The sequence below is a fragment of the Malus domestica genome, chromosome 17 (genome assembly GCF_042453785.1).
Source record: "Malus domestica chromosome 17, GDT2T_hap1".
Classification (NCBI taxonomy): domain Eukaryota; kingdom Viridiplantae; phylum Streptophyta; class Magnoliopsida; order Rosales; family Rosaceae; genus Malus; species Malus domestica.
Window position 1 is genome coordinate 32,576,265 of NC_091677.1, and position 12,249 is coordinate 32,588,513.

At 42.5% G+C, this 12,249-nt stretch overlaps 1 protein-coding gene across 1 annotated transcript; it reads left to right on the forward strand.

Annotated features, from left to right (window-relative positions):
* Positions 1-8,856: 8,856 nt before the first annotated feature.
* Positions 8,857-11,964, forward strand: LOC103405849 (nuclear poly(A) polymerase 1-like). Its single transcript, XM_008344862.4, has one exon. It carries the CDS (start codon positions 9,629-9,631, stop codon positions 11,762-11,764), a length of 2,136 nt encoding a protein of 711 aa, XP_008343084.2. The 5' UTR covers positions 8,857-9,628; the 3' UTR covers positions 11,765-11,964.
* Positions 11,965-12,249: the final 285 nt, after the last annotated feature.

A 12,249-nucleotide genomic window follows, 5' to 3' on the forward strand; every position in this document is an offset into this window, starting at 1 on the left:
TGAATGATGAGTTGCTTTCATCACTTGGTTGGTGGTACGAATGTGAGTTCCTTCTTCACCTTTCATCACATTTCATCACTTGGTTGGTGGTACGAAGGTGAGTTCCTTCTTCACTTGGTTGGTGGTATGAATGGCAAGTTGCCAAATGATTTTAGAGTACGGGTTGTACATTTCATCACCTAGTTGGTGGCATGAAGATAAGTTCCTTCTTCACCTGGTTGGTGGCATGAATGGCAAGTTGCCAAATGATATTAGAGTACGGGTTGTACATTTCATCACCTGGTTGGTGGCATGAATGGCAAGTTGCCAAATGATATTAGAGTACAGGTTGTATATTTCATCACCTGGTTGGTGGCATGAAGGAGAGTAGGGGTTGTACATTTCATCACCTGGTTGGTGGCATGAAGATGAGTTCTTTCTTTACCTAGTTGGTGACATGAATGGCAAGTTGCCAAATGATATTAGAGTACGGGTTATACATTTTATCACCTGGTTAGTGGCATGAAGTAGAGTACGGGTTGTACATTTCATCACCTGGTTGGTGGTATGAAGATGAGTTCCTTCTTCACATTTCATCACCTGGTTGGTGAGAATAAGGGCAAGGTGTCTAGGCACATTGTAGCAAGTGTCGAATGACACAAAGTATGTTGAACGCTTTCAAAGCACAGTTGGCTTATGTATGAATGTGTTGGAATGTATGATTGAACGAATATACTGTGAAGCTGTTCGTTTATTTGTATAGTCTTGTTGACATATACTTAGACTTTGTTTCATGTTGGAAGCATTCATGTTGAAGCTTTGAACCCCGAGTGTTTCATTGCTAGAAATGTAAGAGGATTAGGACCGAGTTGTCTAAATCACATCTTTATTGAATTAATGCCAAATAGTATTCGTTACATAAGATGCCGAACGGCTGAAGCTTAACACTTGTACAATGTGAGTTTACTTTTAATAATACTTCAAGTGATTAGCGTTCCATAGATGGCCAAGGGTCTTGCTATCGGAGCTTCTAAGCTTGTAGAAGCCAGGGCGATCGATGCCAACAACTTCAAACGGTTCATCCCAGTTTGGACTAAGTATTCATTCATTTGGGACTCTGTCGTAGAGTCATCTTTTCTTCAATACCCAATCCCCCACTTTGAAAGAACGAGGTTTGACCTTTGAGTCATAGTAGTTGGAGATATGCTACTTGTAGGCGACATTCCTCAAGTAAGCTTGGTTTCTGTGTTCCTCGACTGGATTTAAGTTGAGGGTAAGTGGTTTATCATTTTTGCTTTGTACGTAGCTCTGGACTCGGAACTTTGCTTGCTCAAGCTCAACTGGGACAACTGCCTCTATACCTAAGGCAAGTGAGAATGAGGTTTCTCCAGTTGATGTCCGATACAAAGTGCGGTATGACCAAAGAACTTGGGGTACAAATTCTAGCCAACAATCTTTAGCCTTGTCCAAGCTGGTTTTCAAAGTTCGCTTGATTATTTTGTTGATGGCTTCAACTTGTCCATTAGACTGGGGATGAGCTGGGGAGGCAAAACATAAGTTGATGTTGAACTTAGAGTAGAACATTCTGAACTTATTCTTGTCGAACTATCGCCCGTTGTCAGTGACTATCGCATTGGGAATGCCAAATCTGCAAAGGATGTTCTTCCATACGAAGTTTTCTATTTTTGCCTCAGTAATGGTTGCCAAGGGTTCTACTTCGACCCACTTTGTGAAGTAGTCAACTGCAACGATTGCATAGCGAACCTTGCCCTTCCCTGCAGGCATTGGGCCGATCAAATCAAGTCCTCATTGGGCGAAGGGCCAATGGCTGATCATAGGAATGAGCGGCTCGGGAGGGGAGTGAGGAATGGTTCTGTATCGTTGACACTTATCACATGAGCGGGATATTCTGATGGTATCTTTATGGAGTGTTGGCCAGTAATATCCTTGGCGAAAAGCCTTGCGTGCTAGGGATCGAGATCCAGCATGATCTCCGCAGACTCCTTCATGTATTTCCCGAAAGACAATTTCCGCCTCTGCGAGCGTAAGGCATCTTAGGTATGGTAGGTTAAAACCTCGCTTGTAGAGTTGGTCATTAATGATCAAGTAACGGGTCACCTTGTATCGAATCTGCTTAGCTTGGACTTTGTCATTTGGAAGGGTTCCATGAGTAAGGAATCTATAAATCGAGGTAATCCAACTATCCCCTATTGTATGTTGCACCCTTCTGCAGCCATGGTGCTTGGTGCTGCCAACAATTCGACCTGAATTTTTCTCCAAATCTTGTTTTCCACCGCCGAGGCGAGGCGAGCCAAAGTATATGCATGACTGTTTTCCGCTCGAGGAATTTCGGTGATCTGGTAATGGAAGTGCTTGAGCAACAATTGTGTTTGTGCCAGATATGCTGCCATGGAGCTATCCTTAGCGTCAAAGTTGTTGGTAACCTGGTTAACCACCAATTGGGAGTCACTGAAGATATCAATTCGTTTAACCCCAAGGTGTTTGGCCAAACGTAAACCTGCTAGAAGGGCTTCATACTCTGCTTCATTGTTCGACACCTTGAATTTGAAACGAAGAGCATACTTCATCGCCACTTTGTTAGGGGTCGTAAGGACTAGTCCTGCTCCACAACCCTGTTGGTTGGACGAGCCATCAACATATAGACTCCATGCTGGGGCTGTTAGTTCTATTTTCTGAGCTTTCGAGGCTAATGAAACCACTTATTTAGGCGTAGAAACAATGTCAACAGGATATGTGAAGTCGACGATGAAATCTGCCACTGCTTGGCCCTTCTCAGCTGGCTTTGGTTAGTAGGAGATGTCAAACTCACCCAATGATATCGCCCATTTGATCATTCGCCCGGAAGTGTCAAGATTTTGGAGTATCTGTCGAAGATGATGATTGGTAAGCACGATGATGAAGTGTGCTTGGAAGTAAAGGCGAAGTTTTCGAGCAGATATGACCAATGCTAAAACCAATTTCTCAATGTTGAAGTATCGTGTCTCCGCATCTTGTAAGGCCTTGCTAGCGTAGTAGACAAGTCGTTCGACATTACCATCCTTTCGAATGAGAACAGAACTTACTGCTGAAGCCGATACCGACAGATAGATAATGAGAGTGTCACCAACCTCAGGTTTGGAGAGTAGAGGGGCTTTACTTATGTAATCTTTGAGGTTCTTGAATGCCTCAGCACATTCATCAGTCTATGTAATGTACTTCTTACTTCCCTTAAGTGCTTTAAAGAAAGGAGCACATATGTTTGTGGCCTTAGAAATGAACCTAGTTAAGGCTGCCACCTTACCAGTAAGGCTCTGGATGTCTTTTGAAGTTACCGGTTCCTTCATGTCGAGGATTGCTTTGATCTTTTCAGGATTAGCCTCAATGCCTCGTTGGCTTATCATAAAGCCTAAGAATTTTCCAGAGCCTACGCCGAATGCACATTTGTTAGAGGTCAATCTCATTCGATACCTCTTCAGAATAGTGAAAGTTTCAGATAGGTTGGTGATGTGTTGGTCAGCATGTTTGCTCTTGACTAGCATATCATCAACGTAAACTTTCATGCTCTTCCCAATCTGTTCGGCGAACATTGAATTGACCAGTCTCTGATAAGTTACTCCTACATTCTTTAGGCCGAAGGGCATGACTTTATAGCAATATAGTCCCCTGTCAGTAGTGAAAGCTGTGTGTTCTTGGTCCGGAGAGTTCATGAGGATTTGGTTGTATCCTATGTAAACATCTATGAAGCTCAGAAGTTCACACCCTGCCGTAGAGTCTATAAGTCTATCTATGAGAGGAATAGGAAAGCTATCATTCGAGCATCCTTTGCTTAGGTCGGTGTAATCGACACACATTCTCCACAAGACCTTTTGGAGCAGAAGACTTTCCTTGGTCGGATTCTTCTTAACAATGACAACATTTGCTACCCACGTTGGATAATTGACTTCGCGAACGAAGCCTATGCCTTTGAGTTTTTCAACTTTTACCTTCATTGCCTAGTACCGTTCAGCGTCATAAGATCTTCACTTTTGTCTCACTGGCTTGGTATTGGGGTCAATACTTAAGCGATGACAGATGATATCGGGAGAGATGCCTGACATGTCCTCGTATGACCAGGCGAAGACCTTAGTGTTCTCTTGCAAAAAAGAGATCAATGACAACCAAATTGGTGGTGATAAGGTGGTGCCAATCTTCACCATGCGATCCGAATAATCTTTTGAAATAGAGACCTTCTCCAACTCTTTAGTGGGTTGTGCTTGCTGGGTGAAAGAGTCATCTCGAGGATCGTCGGGTTGACTGTTGCCACCGTGAAGATCCGAGTTGGCTTCGTCTAGGTTGGTCTTTATGACTTGGTCATTTATAGAAAGGGTTTCCTTGGACACAAGCAGGTGATGTTGCTTGACCGAAGTGTTGTAACATGATCGTGCATTAAGTTGATCTCCTCTGATGTAACCATTGTCATAGGGGGTTGGAAATTTCATCAACAACATATGTGTGGATACCATGGCCTTGAGATCGTTGATGCCTGTGCGTCCGAAGATGACATTGTATGTCGTTGGGCAATCAACCACCAGGAAGTTAGTGGTAATGGTAGCTGTCTAAGGGCCTGTACCAATGGTGAAAGGTAAGTGTATGCTCCCCAAAAGTTGCATGATATCACCGGAAAAGCTTATCAGAGGGGAAATCGAGCGATCGAGCAAGTGTTCAGCTACATTAAGTGCCCTGAAAGCTTTAGCAAACATGATATTGACCGAAGCCCTCGTGTCTACCAAGATTCGTCGTACTTCAAAGTTGGCTATGTGAGCTTCCACAATCAGTAGGTCGTTGTGAGAGTAGATGATACCTCTTTCTTCCTCAGGGTAGAAACATATTGGATCCCAGTTAGGCTTTTGATACTTACCTCCCCTGATATCTTCTACGTGAAACACTTGGTGGCCAGACCTTAAAGCTCATTCACTATTTTTCATGGCCCTGTTGGAAGATTTAGATATGGGTGTGCCAACACTTATGGAATATATCACATTCACCTAGCGTTTGTTACTGTTACCCCTTGGATGGTGAAGGAGAAATTGATCAATTTTTCCTTCACGTGCCAAAGCTTCAATATGATCATGAAGGGTGATACACTTCTCACCGTCATGGCCGTTATGCTCATGGTAGCAGCAAAACGTGCATGTGTTCTTCGTGGGCTTGTAATTCGGGTGCCTCGGCTTTGGCTTCGGTATCAGGTGTGTTATGCTGGGGTAAATGGCCATGCATGTGGCGTTCAAAGGTGTGTATGCCTCATACCTTGGGGTAGGGGCTGTCCTGACACGTGTTTGACCTACTGTGTTGACTGCCTGAGGTCGATGATTATCATGGCGATACCCTTAGTTATCGCGGTAGTGTCCCTTACTCATTTTACTAAAATGAGACGGGTGAGGATAAAAATCTTTCCTTTTGCCCTGAGATTGATATGTCTGTTGACTCGGCAAAGTATTAAGTAAGGCAGTGGGAGGCACCGCTGCTGTTTGGAAGGTCGAGGTCTTCTCATTTGGTTGGATCTGGCTTCCACTCCCTACTTGCTGATAAGGGGTGGCTGTGGGGGGTTTTCCTTGATATGTCCTTGCCTCGGCGGAGGCATGGTTGTAAGCTTGTGCCATCACCTCAAAGTAAGTCTTCCAAGTGTTAGCATTGATCATGTACTTGAAGAAACAATCACGTAGGCCTGCCGTGAAGGCCTTGAGGGCGGTCTTGTCATCTGCCTCAGCGCAGTGAGAATACTCATGGCTGAAACGACCGGTATACTCTCGTAGTGACTCATCCAGCTTATGGCGAATAGTGTACAAGTCATCTGCAGAATGCAAGCGATCAGTCTAAAAGATGTGTTGAGAAACAAACAGTTTCCTCAGTTCTTTAAATGAGTCTACTGTCTCAGGTGGAAGATAACAATACCAGTTTAGAGCTCCGCCAGAGAGGGTGGAGGGGAAAAGAAGATATCGCTCTTTGTCGGTGTGCATCCGATATGCCATGGTGGACTCAAAGAGGTTAAGATGTTCGATTGGGTCCTCCCTTCCAGTATAGAGTTGTAAATCAAGCTTTTGTTTTGTGTTTGCTTGAAGGGGGTGTCGAGGATCCTCCTTGTGAGAGGGCCAGGCCTAGTTTGGTTCCAGTCAGGTATCTCAGCCTGACGTTCGATCTTCAACTTGTTTACTTCCTCAAGAAGTCGTAGGACAAGGGGGTCCTGAGTGGAGTCATGTACCACTGGGATTTTCTTTCGTAAGTCTCCATCGCCTCTTAGAAGTAAGAAAGTTTGAGCAAGGGCGTGTGATTTTTCCTTGGACTCGCCGTACTGACTCCTAGGGCGAGTATGTCGGAATACCTTAAAGTCCCATGTACCTTCATGCTCCTCCAGGACATGTCGTTCCTTCCCTAGATTGGCAGCTGGCTTGGGTCGTGGGAGAGGACCGAGTCTTTCAAAAACCCTTGGGTCATTGATCTTCGAGCATATGTGGAGGGGATTCTCTCGATGTTGCTTTAGGAAGTCTTGGCAGTCACGATAAAGGACTTTCGATCCTTCCAACCCTTCTGCAAGGAGGTGTCTTCTTCCACTTCTCCTGTTTCGGGTCGAAGCTGCTGGGTTGAGAGAAGTCTCATGTTGATCAATGTTTTGATGATTAGCTTGTTCCTCATCAAGGATACCTATGTCGAAGGAAGGTGACCCTCCATGTAGGGGGCACCCAGATAATGATTGATGTCCATAGGGGCAACGAGCTCACGTGTTTGAGTACGCCTAGTTTCGTGGAGCGTCTCAAAGAGCTTCTCATACTGCTCCTGGAGGACCTTATTCTTCATTGCTATCTTGTTGTTCTGAGTTTTTAGCTCATTGACTTTAGCTTGAAGAGCAACCCTATTTCCTTCCTTCTTTCGTTGCTTCGCACTAGGTGCAAGAGGGGTGTCATTCTGTGTGTTGTGGCTCCATTTGCTCCCCATGTTGGAAAAGGATGTCTGGTCAAAATAGAGTGTACGAATGGTGGAAACCAGCTTGACAAAGCTGAAAAGAGTGGGAATAAATGTCGTTCCCACAGACGGCGCCAAATGTTGATGCACAAAATCAATGAGAACTTTGGTACAACAAAAAGTGTTAAGTTTGTGACCTTCGCTAGATTGCTCCGGTCACTAGTGTGGATAAGTATGTAAATTGATAGAGACAGGGAAGCAAACACAAGATATACGTGGTTCACCCAGATTGGTTACGTCCACAGAGTAGAGGAGTTCTCATTAATTGTGAAGGGTTTACACAAATACATAGGTTCAAGCTCTACTTTAGTGAGTACTAGTGAATGATTTAGTACAAATGACATTAGGAAATATTGTGAGAGAATGATCTTTATTTATAGAAGAGAGTTTCTAGTTTCATTCTGATATTGACACGTGTCGTGTTATGATTGGCTTCTGATGTTGACACGTGTCGCGCTATGATTGGCTTCTGATGTCGACACGTGTCGTGCTGTGATTGGCCTCCTAGTTGGAGGGAAACTCTTTTGGGTCCTTGACGGTATAACGTTGACCGATGCTCAGTAGTTTCAAGATTGGTCAAGTATGGTATAAACACTGTTCATAACCTGTTTGCTGGTTTGTGCAAAGTTTGAATCTTGCTATCTGTTTCTGGGTATTTTCTCAATTACCCAATTTGGTCGAGTTCTTCATAACCCAGATTCTATTTTTCATTTCACTTTCAATTCTCCATAGAATCAATTCCAAAATCTCACATCCCAGTTGAGTTGCTTGAAAATTTGAAAAATCTGACTTGGGATTGTTGAAAAGTTGAAACTTTATGGATACCCTTCTTGAAAGATATGATGTTTCCATGGAATTTTATTAAAATTTGGCTACTGACTTTGTCAAACTTTTGAATTCAGACCATCCCAGAAGTTTCATTAAAATATGCAGTATGAAGATGTCTCTGCAGTTTTTTTTTTTGGATGAAATGTAAAAAATAAAAAATAAAAAAGGTTAACGGGTGAAACGGGTTGAAATGGTTAACCCGTTAGCTTAACGGGTTGGATTCGGATGATCTGTTAGTTTAACAGGTCGAGTTCAACCTGACCCAAACCCAATAAACCCGATCCGTTTACAAGTCTACCTTCAAAAGGACCTAAAAACTATCAAACATAGCGCTTGGTTTAGTTACTTTTCGTCGATGGTTGTTGTTCATTGTTCTTTAGTCAAGTTCAGGAAGATATTTTTTTTTGGTGAAAGTTCAGGAAGATATTGAGTTGTGGAAATGTGTAAGAAATAGAAATAAAAAAAATGTTAAAAAAATATTAAATGACCACTAAATTTTTCTCCACCCTTGGATTAGATTCGATGATTGGTTGACCATCATTTTTCGTGGTCTCCATGGGCCAGGAGAACAAGAATCCAAGATAGCTCTTAATAATAGTAGATCAATGTAGAGAAATACTAAGAGGACTTTTCAAAAGTAGAATTTTTTTATAAATTTTGTCATCTCATATTTTTTATATAATTTTTTATAATATCGGTTTAAAATTGTGAGGCGATAAAAAGTTAATAAATCTTAATCTACAAAAAATGGAGTTTTAACGAAACACTTTCGGTATTGTTCACTTTTAACAAAAATAACATTTTTATTCTAAAAAATCATTCTTGATACTATTCACTTACAACACATTTTTATCCTTTTAATTAAATCTAAAAAATCTTCATTAGTTTTTTTTCAAAAAATTATTTTCTCAGTACTAGGTTTAACTTTTTAGTATAAAAATGTAGTTTTTCGTTAAAATAAACTGTATCGTGAACTTTTCGTTAAAATTCTCTCAAATATGCTGATACACCGCCTATAAGAAAAAGTATTCTTTAAATTAGACGATCGAACGGTCGAAACATAATAGGTTGTAGTGGGGCCCGACAGTCTCCCGCTAATTCGAGGAACCATATCGAAAACGGACTCAGAGTCGGTCAGAGTCCCACAATTTTGGAGGAATCCCTCAACAAAGCGGAAGGCTATATATACCATCTGAACGCGGAAGGCAAAAGCTACTGTCTCTCTCTCGATCGACCAAAATCACTCGATCAGAATTCCCCGATAATCTCCAGGGGGCGGCGAGATTGGACGAGTAATTAGTCGTCGTCGTCGTATCTGCAATTCTCAGGCTCAGACGACCACGGCCGAAGATCTTCACCGACGATTCTGAAAGCCGCAGTCGCAGACGTTTTGGTGCTGACTTCCACTCAATTTTCCGGCGTCCATTCCGATCGGTTCTTTTTCTTGTCCCTCCTCCTCTAGGGTTAGTTAGGGTTGGAAATTTTAAATTGCTTGAAATTAAGTTTGTATTAATTACGATATTGAAAATCTAGGGTTAGGGTTTCGCTTTGTCTCAGTTTTGTTATCTTAATTTGTATTTTGTAGGGCTTCGATCTGCCCAATACTGCATCTGCAACTGAAAATTAAAAAATTTGCTTGAGAATTGAGATTATCATTATTACTCTTTTCTGATTTGCTTGTTTCGATTTCATTATATCTTTTTGTTTTTTTTTTTTATTTGATTGGGTTCGATTTCATTATTTTGAAAAGGAAGAAAAGATAAAAAAATTCCCCAATTCCCATATTCGCAAAATTATATATACTCAAAATTCTTGCGTAGTGTAAATGGGGAACCCTGATGCATTAAGCAATCAAGATAACGGGCGGCGGTTTGGCCTTACGGGGCCCATCTTGCTGGCCGGACCGGCCGAGTCTGATGTGACCAAGACTCGTGAACTGGAAAACTACTTGCAAGATGCTGGATTGTATGAGAGTCAGGAAGAGGCTGTGCGCAGGCAGGAGGTTCTTGGCAGCCTCGACCAGACTGTCAAGGCGTGGGTTAAGAAAGTTAGCAAGGCCAAGGGATTCAATGAGCAACTGGTGGATGAAGCAAATGCTTTGATCGTCACCTTTGGATCGTATCGGCTAGGGGTTCATGGCCCAGGAGCAGATATAGACACACTCTGTGTCGGTCCTAAATATGCAACTCGTCAAGAAGATTTCTTCGGCGAGCTACGTAGGATGCTGTCTGAGATGCCTCAAGTGACAGAGTTGAACCCTGTACCCGATGCTCACGTCCCAGTCATGACATTCAAGTTCAGTGGGGTGGCAATAGATCTTCTTTATGCGCAACTAGCACTCTTGGTTATTCCAGAAGACTTGGATATATTACAAGACTCAGTACTACAGGGTGTAGATGAACAGACGGTTCGTAGTCTTAATGGTTTCCGAGTTACAGACCGAATTCTGCGTTTAATCCCAAGCATTCAGAACTTCTGCACGACTTTGAGATGCATGAGGTTATGGGCAAAGCGTCGTTGTGTTTATTCCAACGTTGCAGGATTTCTTGGTGGTATAAATTGGGCATTGCTTGTTGCTCGCATATGCCAACTTTACCCGAATGCCCTGCCTAATATGCTAGTGTCTCGGTTCTTTAAGATATATACGCAGTGGCACTGGCCAAATCCTGTCATGCTCTGTGCTATTGAAGCTGGGTCTCTTGGACTGCAGGTCTGGGATCCTAGAAGAAACAAAATGGACAGGCTTCATTTGATGCCCATAATTACTCCGGCATATCCCAGCATGAACTCTAGCTACAGCGTGTCTCCGAGTACTAAGTGTATCATGTTAGACGAGTTTCAGAGGGGAAATGATATTTGTAAGGCTATGGAAGCAAACGAGGCCGGTTGGGATACCCTTTTTGAGTCTTCTGCTTTCTTTGAAGCGTATAAGAATTATTTACAGATAGACATCACTGCAGAAAATGATGATGACTTTAGAGCATGGAAAGGCTGGGTTAAGTCCCGTATCCGTCAACTAATGCTGAAGATTGAGAGGCACACATCCGGCAAGCTGCTGTGTCACCCACAACCAGGTGATTTTTCAGACAAATCAAGAGGTTTTCATAGCTCTTTCTTCATGGGTCTACAACGATGTCAAGGAGTTTGTGCCGATGATGGCCAGCGATACTTTGACATAAGAGGAGCAATTGAGGAGTTTAAGCAAGCTGATGTAAACCGTTACACATTATGGAAACCTGGAATGGAGATCTGTGTATCCCATGTAAACCGCAAGAGCATCCCAAATTTTGTATTTCCTGGTGGGGTTCGACCTCCGCGCCCATCTAAAGTAACTTGGGAGAGAAGGCAGGGTTCAGAACCAACGGTTTCTGGAGCATCTGAACCACATAAATTATGTGACGCTAAAACTGATTTAGATGGATCAGATGGCAGGCCGAAGAGAAAGCAGGTGGATAGTAATGTAGAAATTGACTCAAGCCATGCCAAGTCTTTACGTCCCTGTGGTGAAGAATTTCGTGAGGGTAGCCCTTCTATGAGCAGCAGTGTCAATTCATGTTCCATAAAATGTGACAGTATGGATGCAAACAACATTAACTCCGGAAAGACAGGAATCCCAAGAGACATTCCATATCAGAATGATCAGACTGAATCTTTGTCAAGGTGCAATCCACCAATCGATAGTCTACCTGCTGCTGCGAATATATCAAATTCTAAAGAAGCAGAGAAGCTGGCATTGGAGGAGAAGATTACGGCTACAAAGGAGGGCGCATCAGTTGGTACGCCAATAAACTCTAGCAATGGAGCTGCTGGTCCTTCCAATGATTCATACAATGGGCGCGTAGAGGAACTCGTGGATGAATTTGTGGCGCCATCCTCAAACGGAACCTCTTTTCCACCTGCGGCGCAAAGAAGGCCAATCATCAGGTTCAGTTTCTCTACATTCGTCAAGACTAGTGGCTAAAGGCATGAGGATGTTCAATGTTGAAACATCACATGCACAATGACAATGCTCCTTTTCTTTCTTCGTTGTATTGACAATTTAAAAGTTACAGTCACGAAGTTTTAGTTTTATGTAATCTGTCTGCGACGGGTCAGGCGCCAAGTCCCCCCGCTTGTAATCTTTCCTTTTTTTTTATCAATAAAGTTTGTTTTCCTCGTAAATCTCTTGCGTTATTTGATCACAAATTTCTATTATTTTTCAACTAACAAGTAGAGTACTTATGCACTTGTCCTATGTTAGATTGCCTACTCTCAATTACCAACGTTACCAACGTTAATCATCAGCATAATTTCGATAATCGTTAAACCCTCGCATGCATTGTTTCACTTCCACACCTAATTATTTAAGAATTGTTGGATTAAGTTGCACATTTAAGGTGATTTATTTATCCTTGTGTGTTTGTTTATAAATTAAAAGTAATCGTATCTAGCTAGTAGACTAGTGAA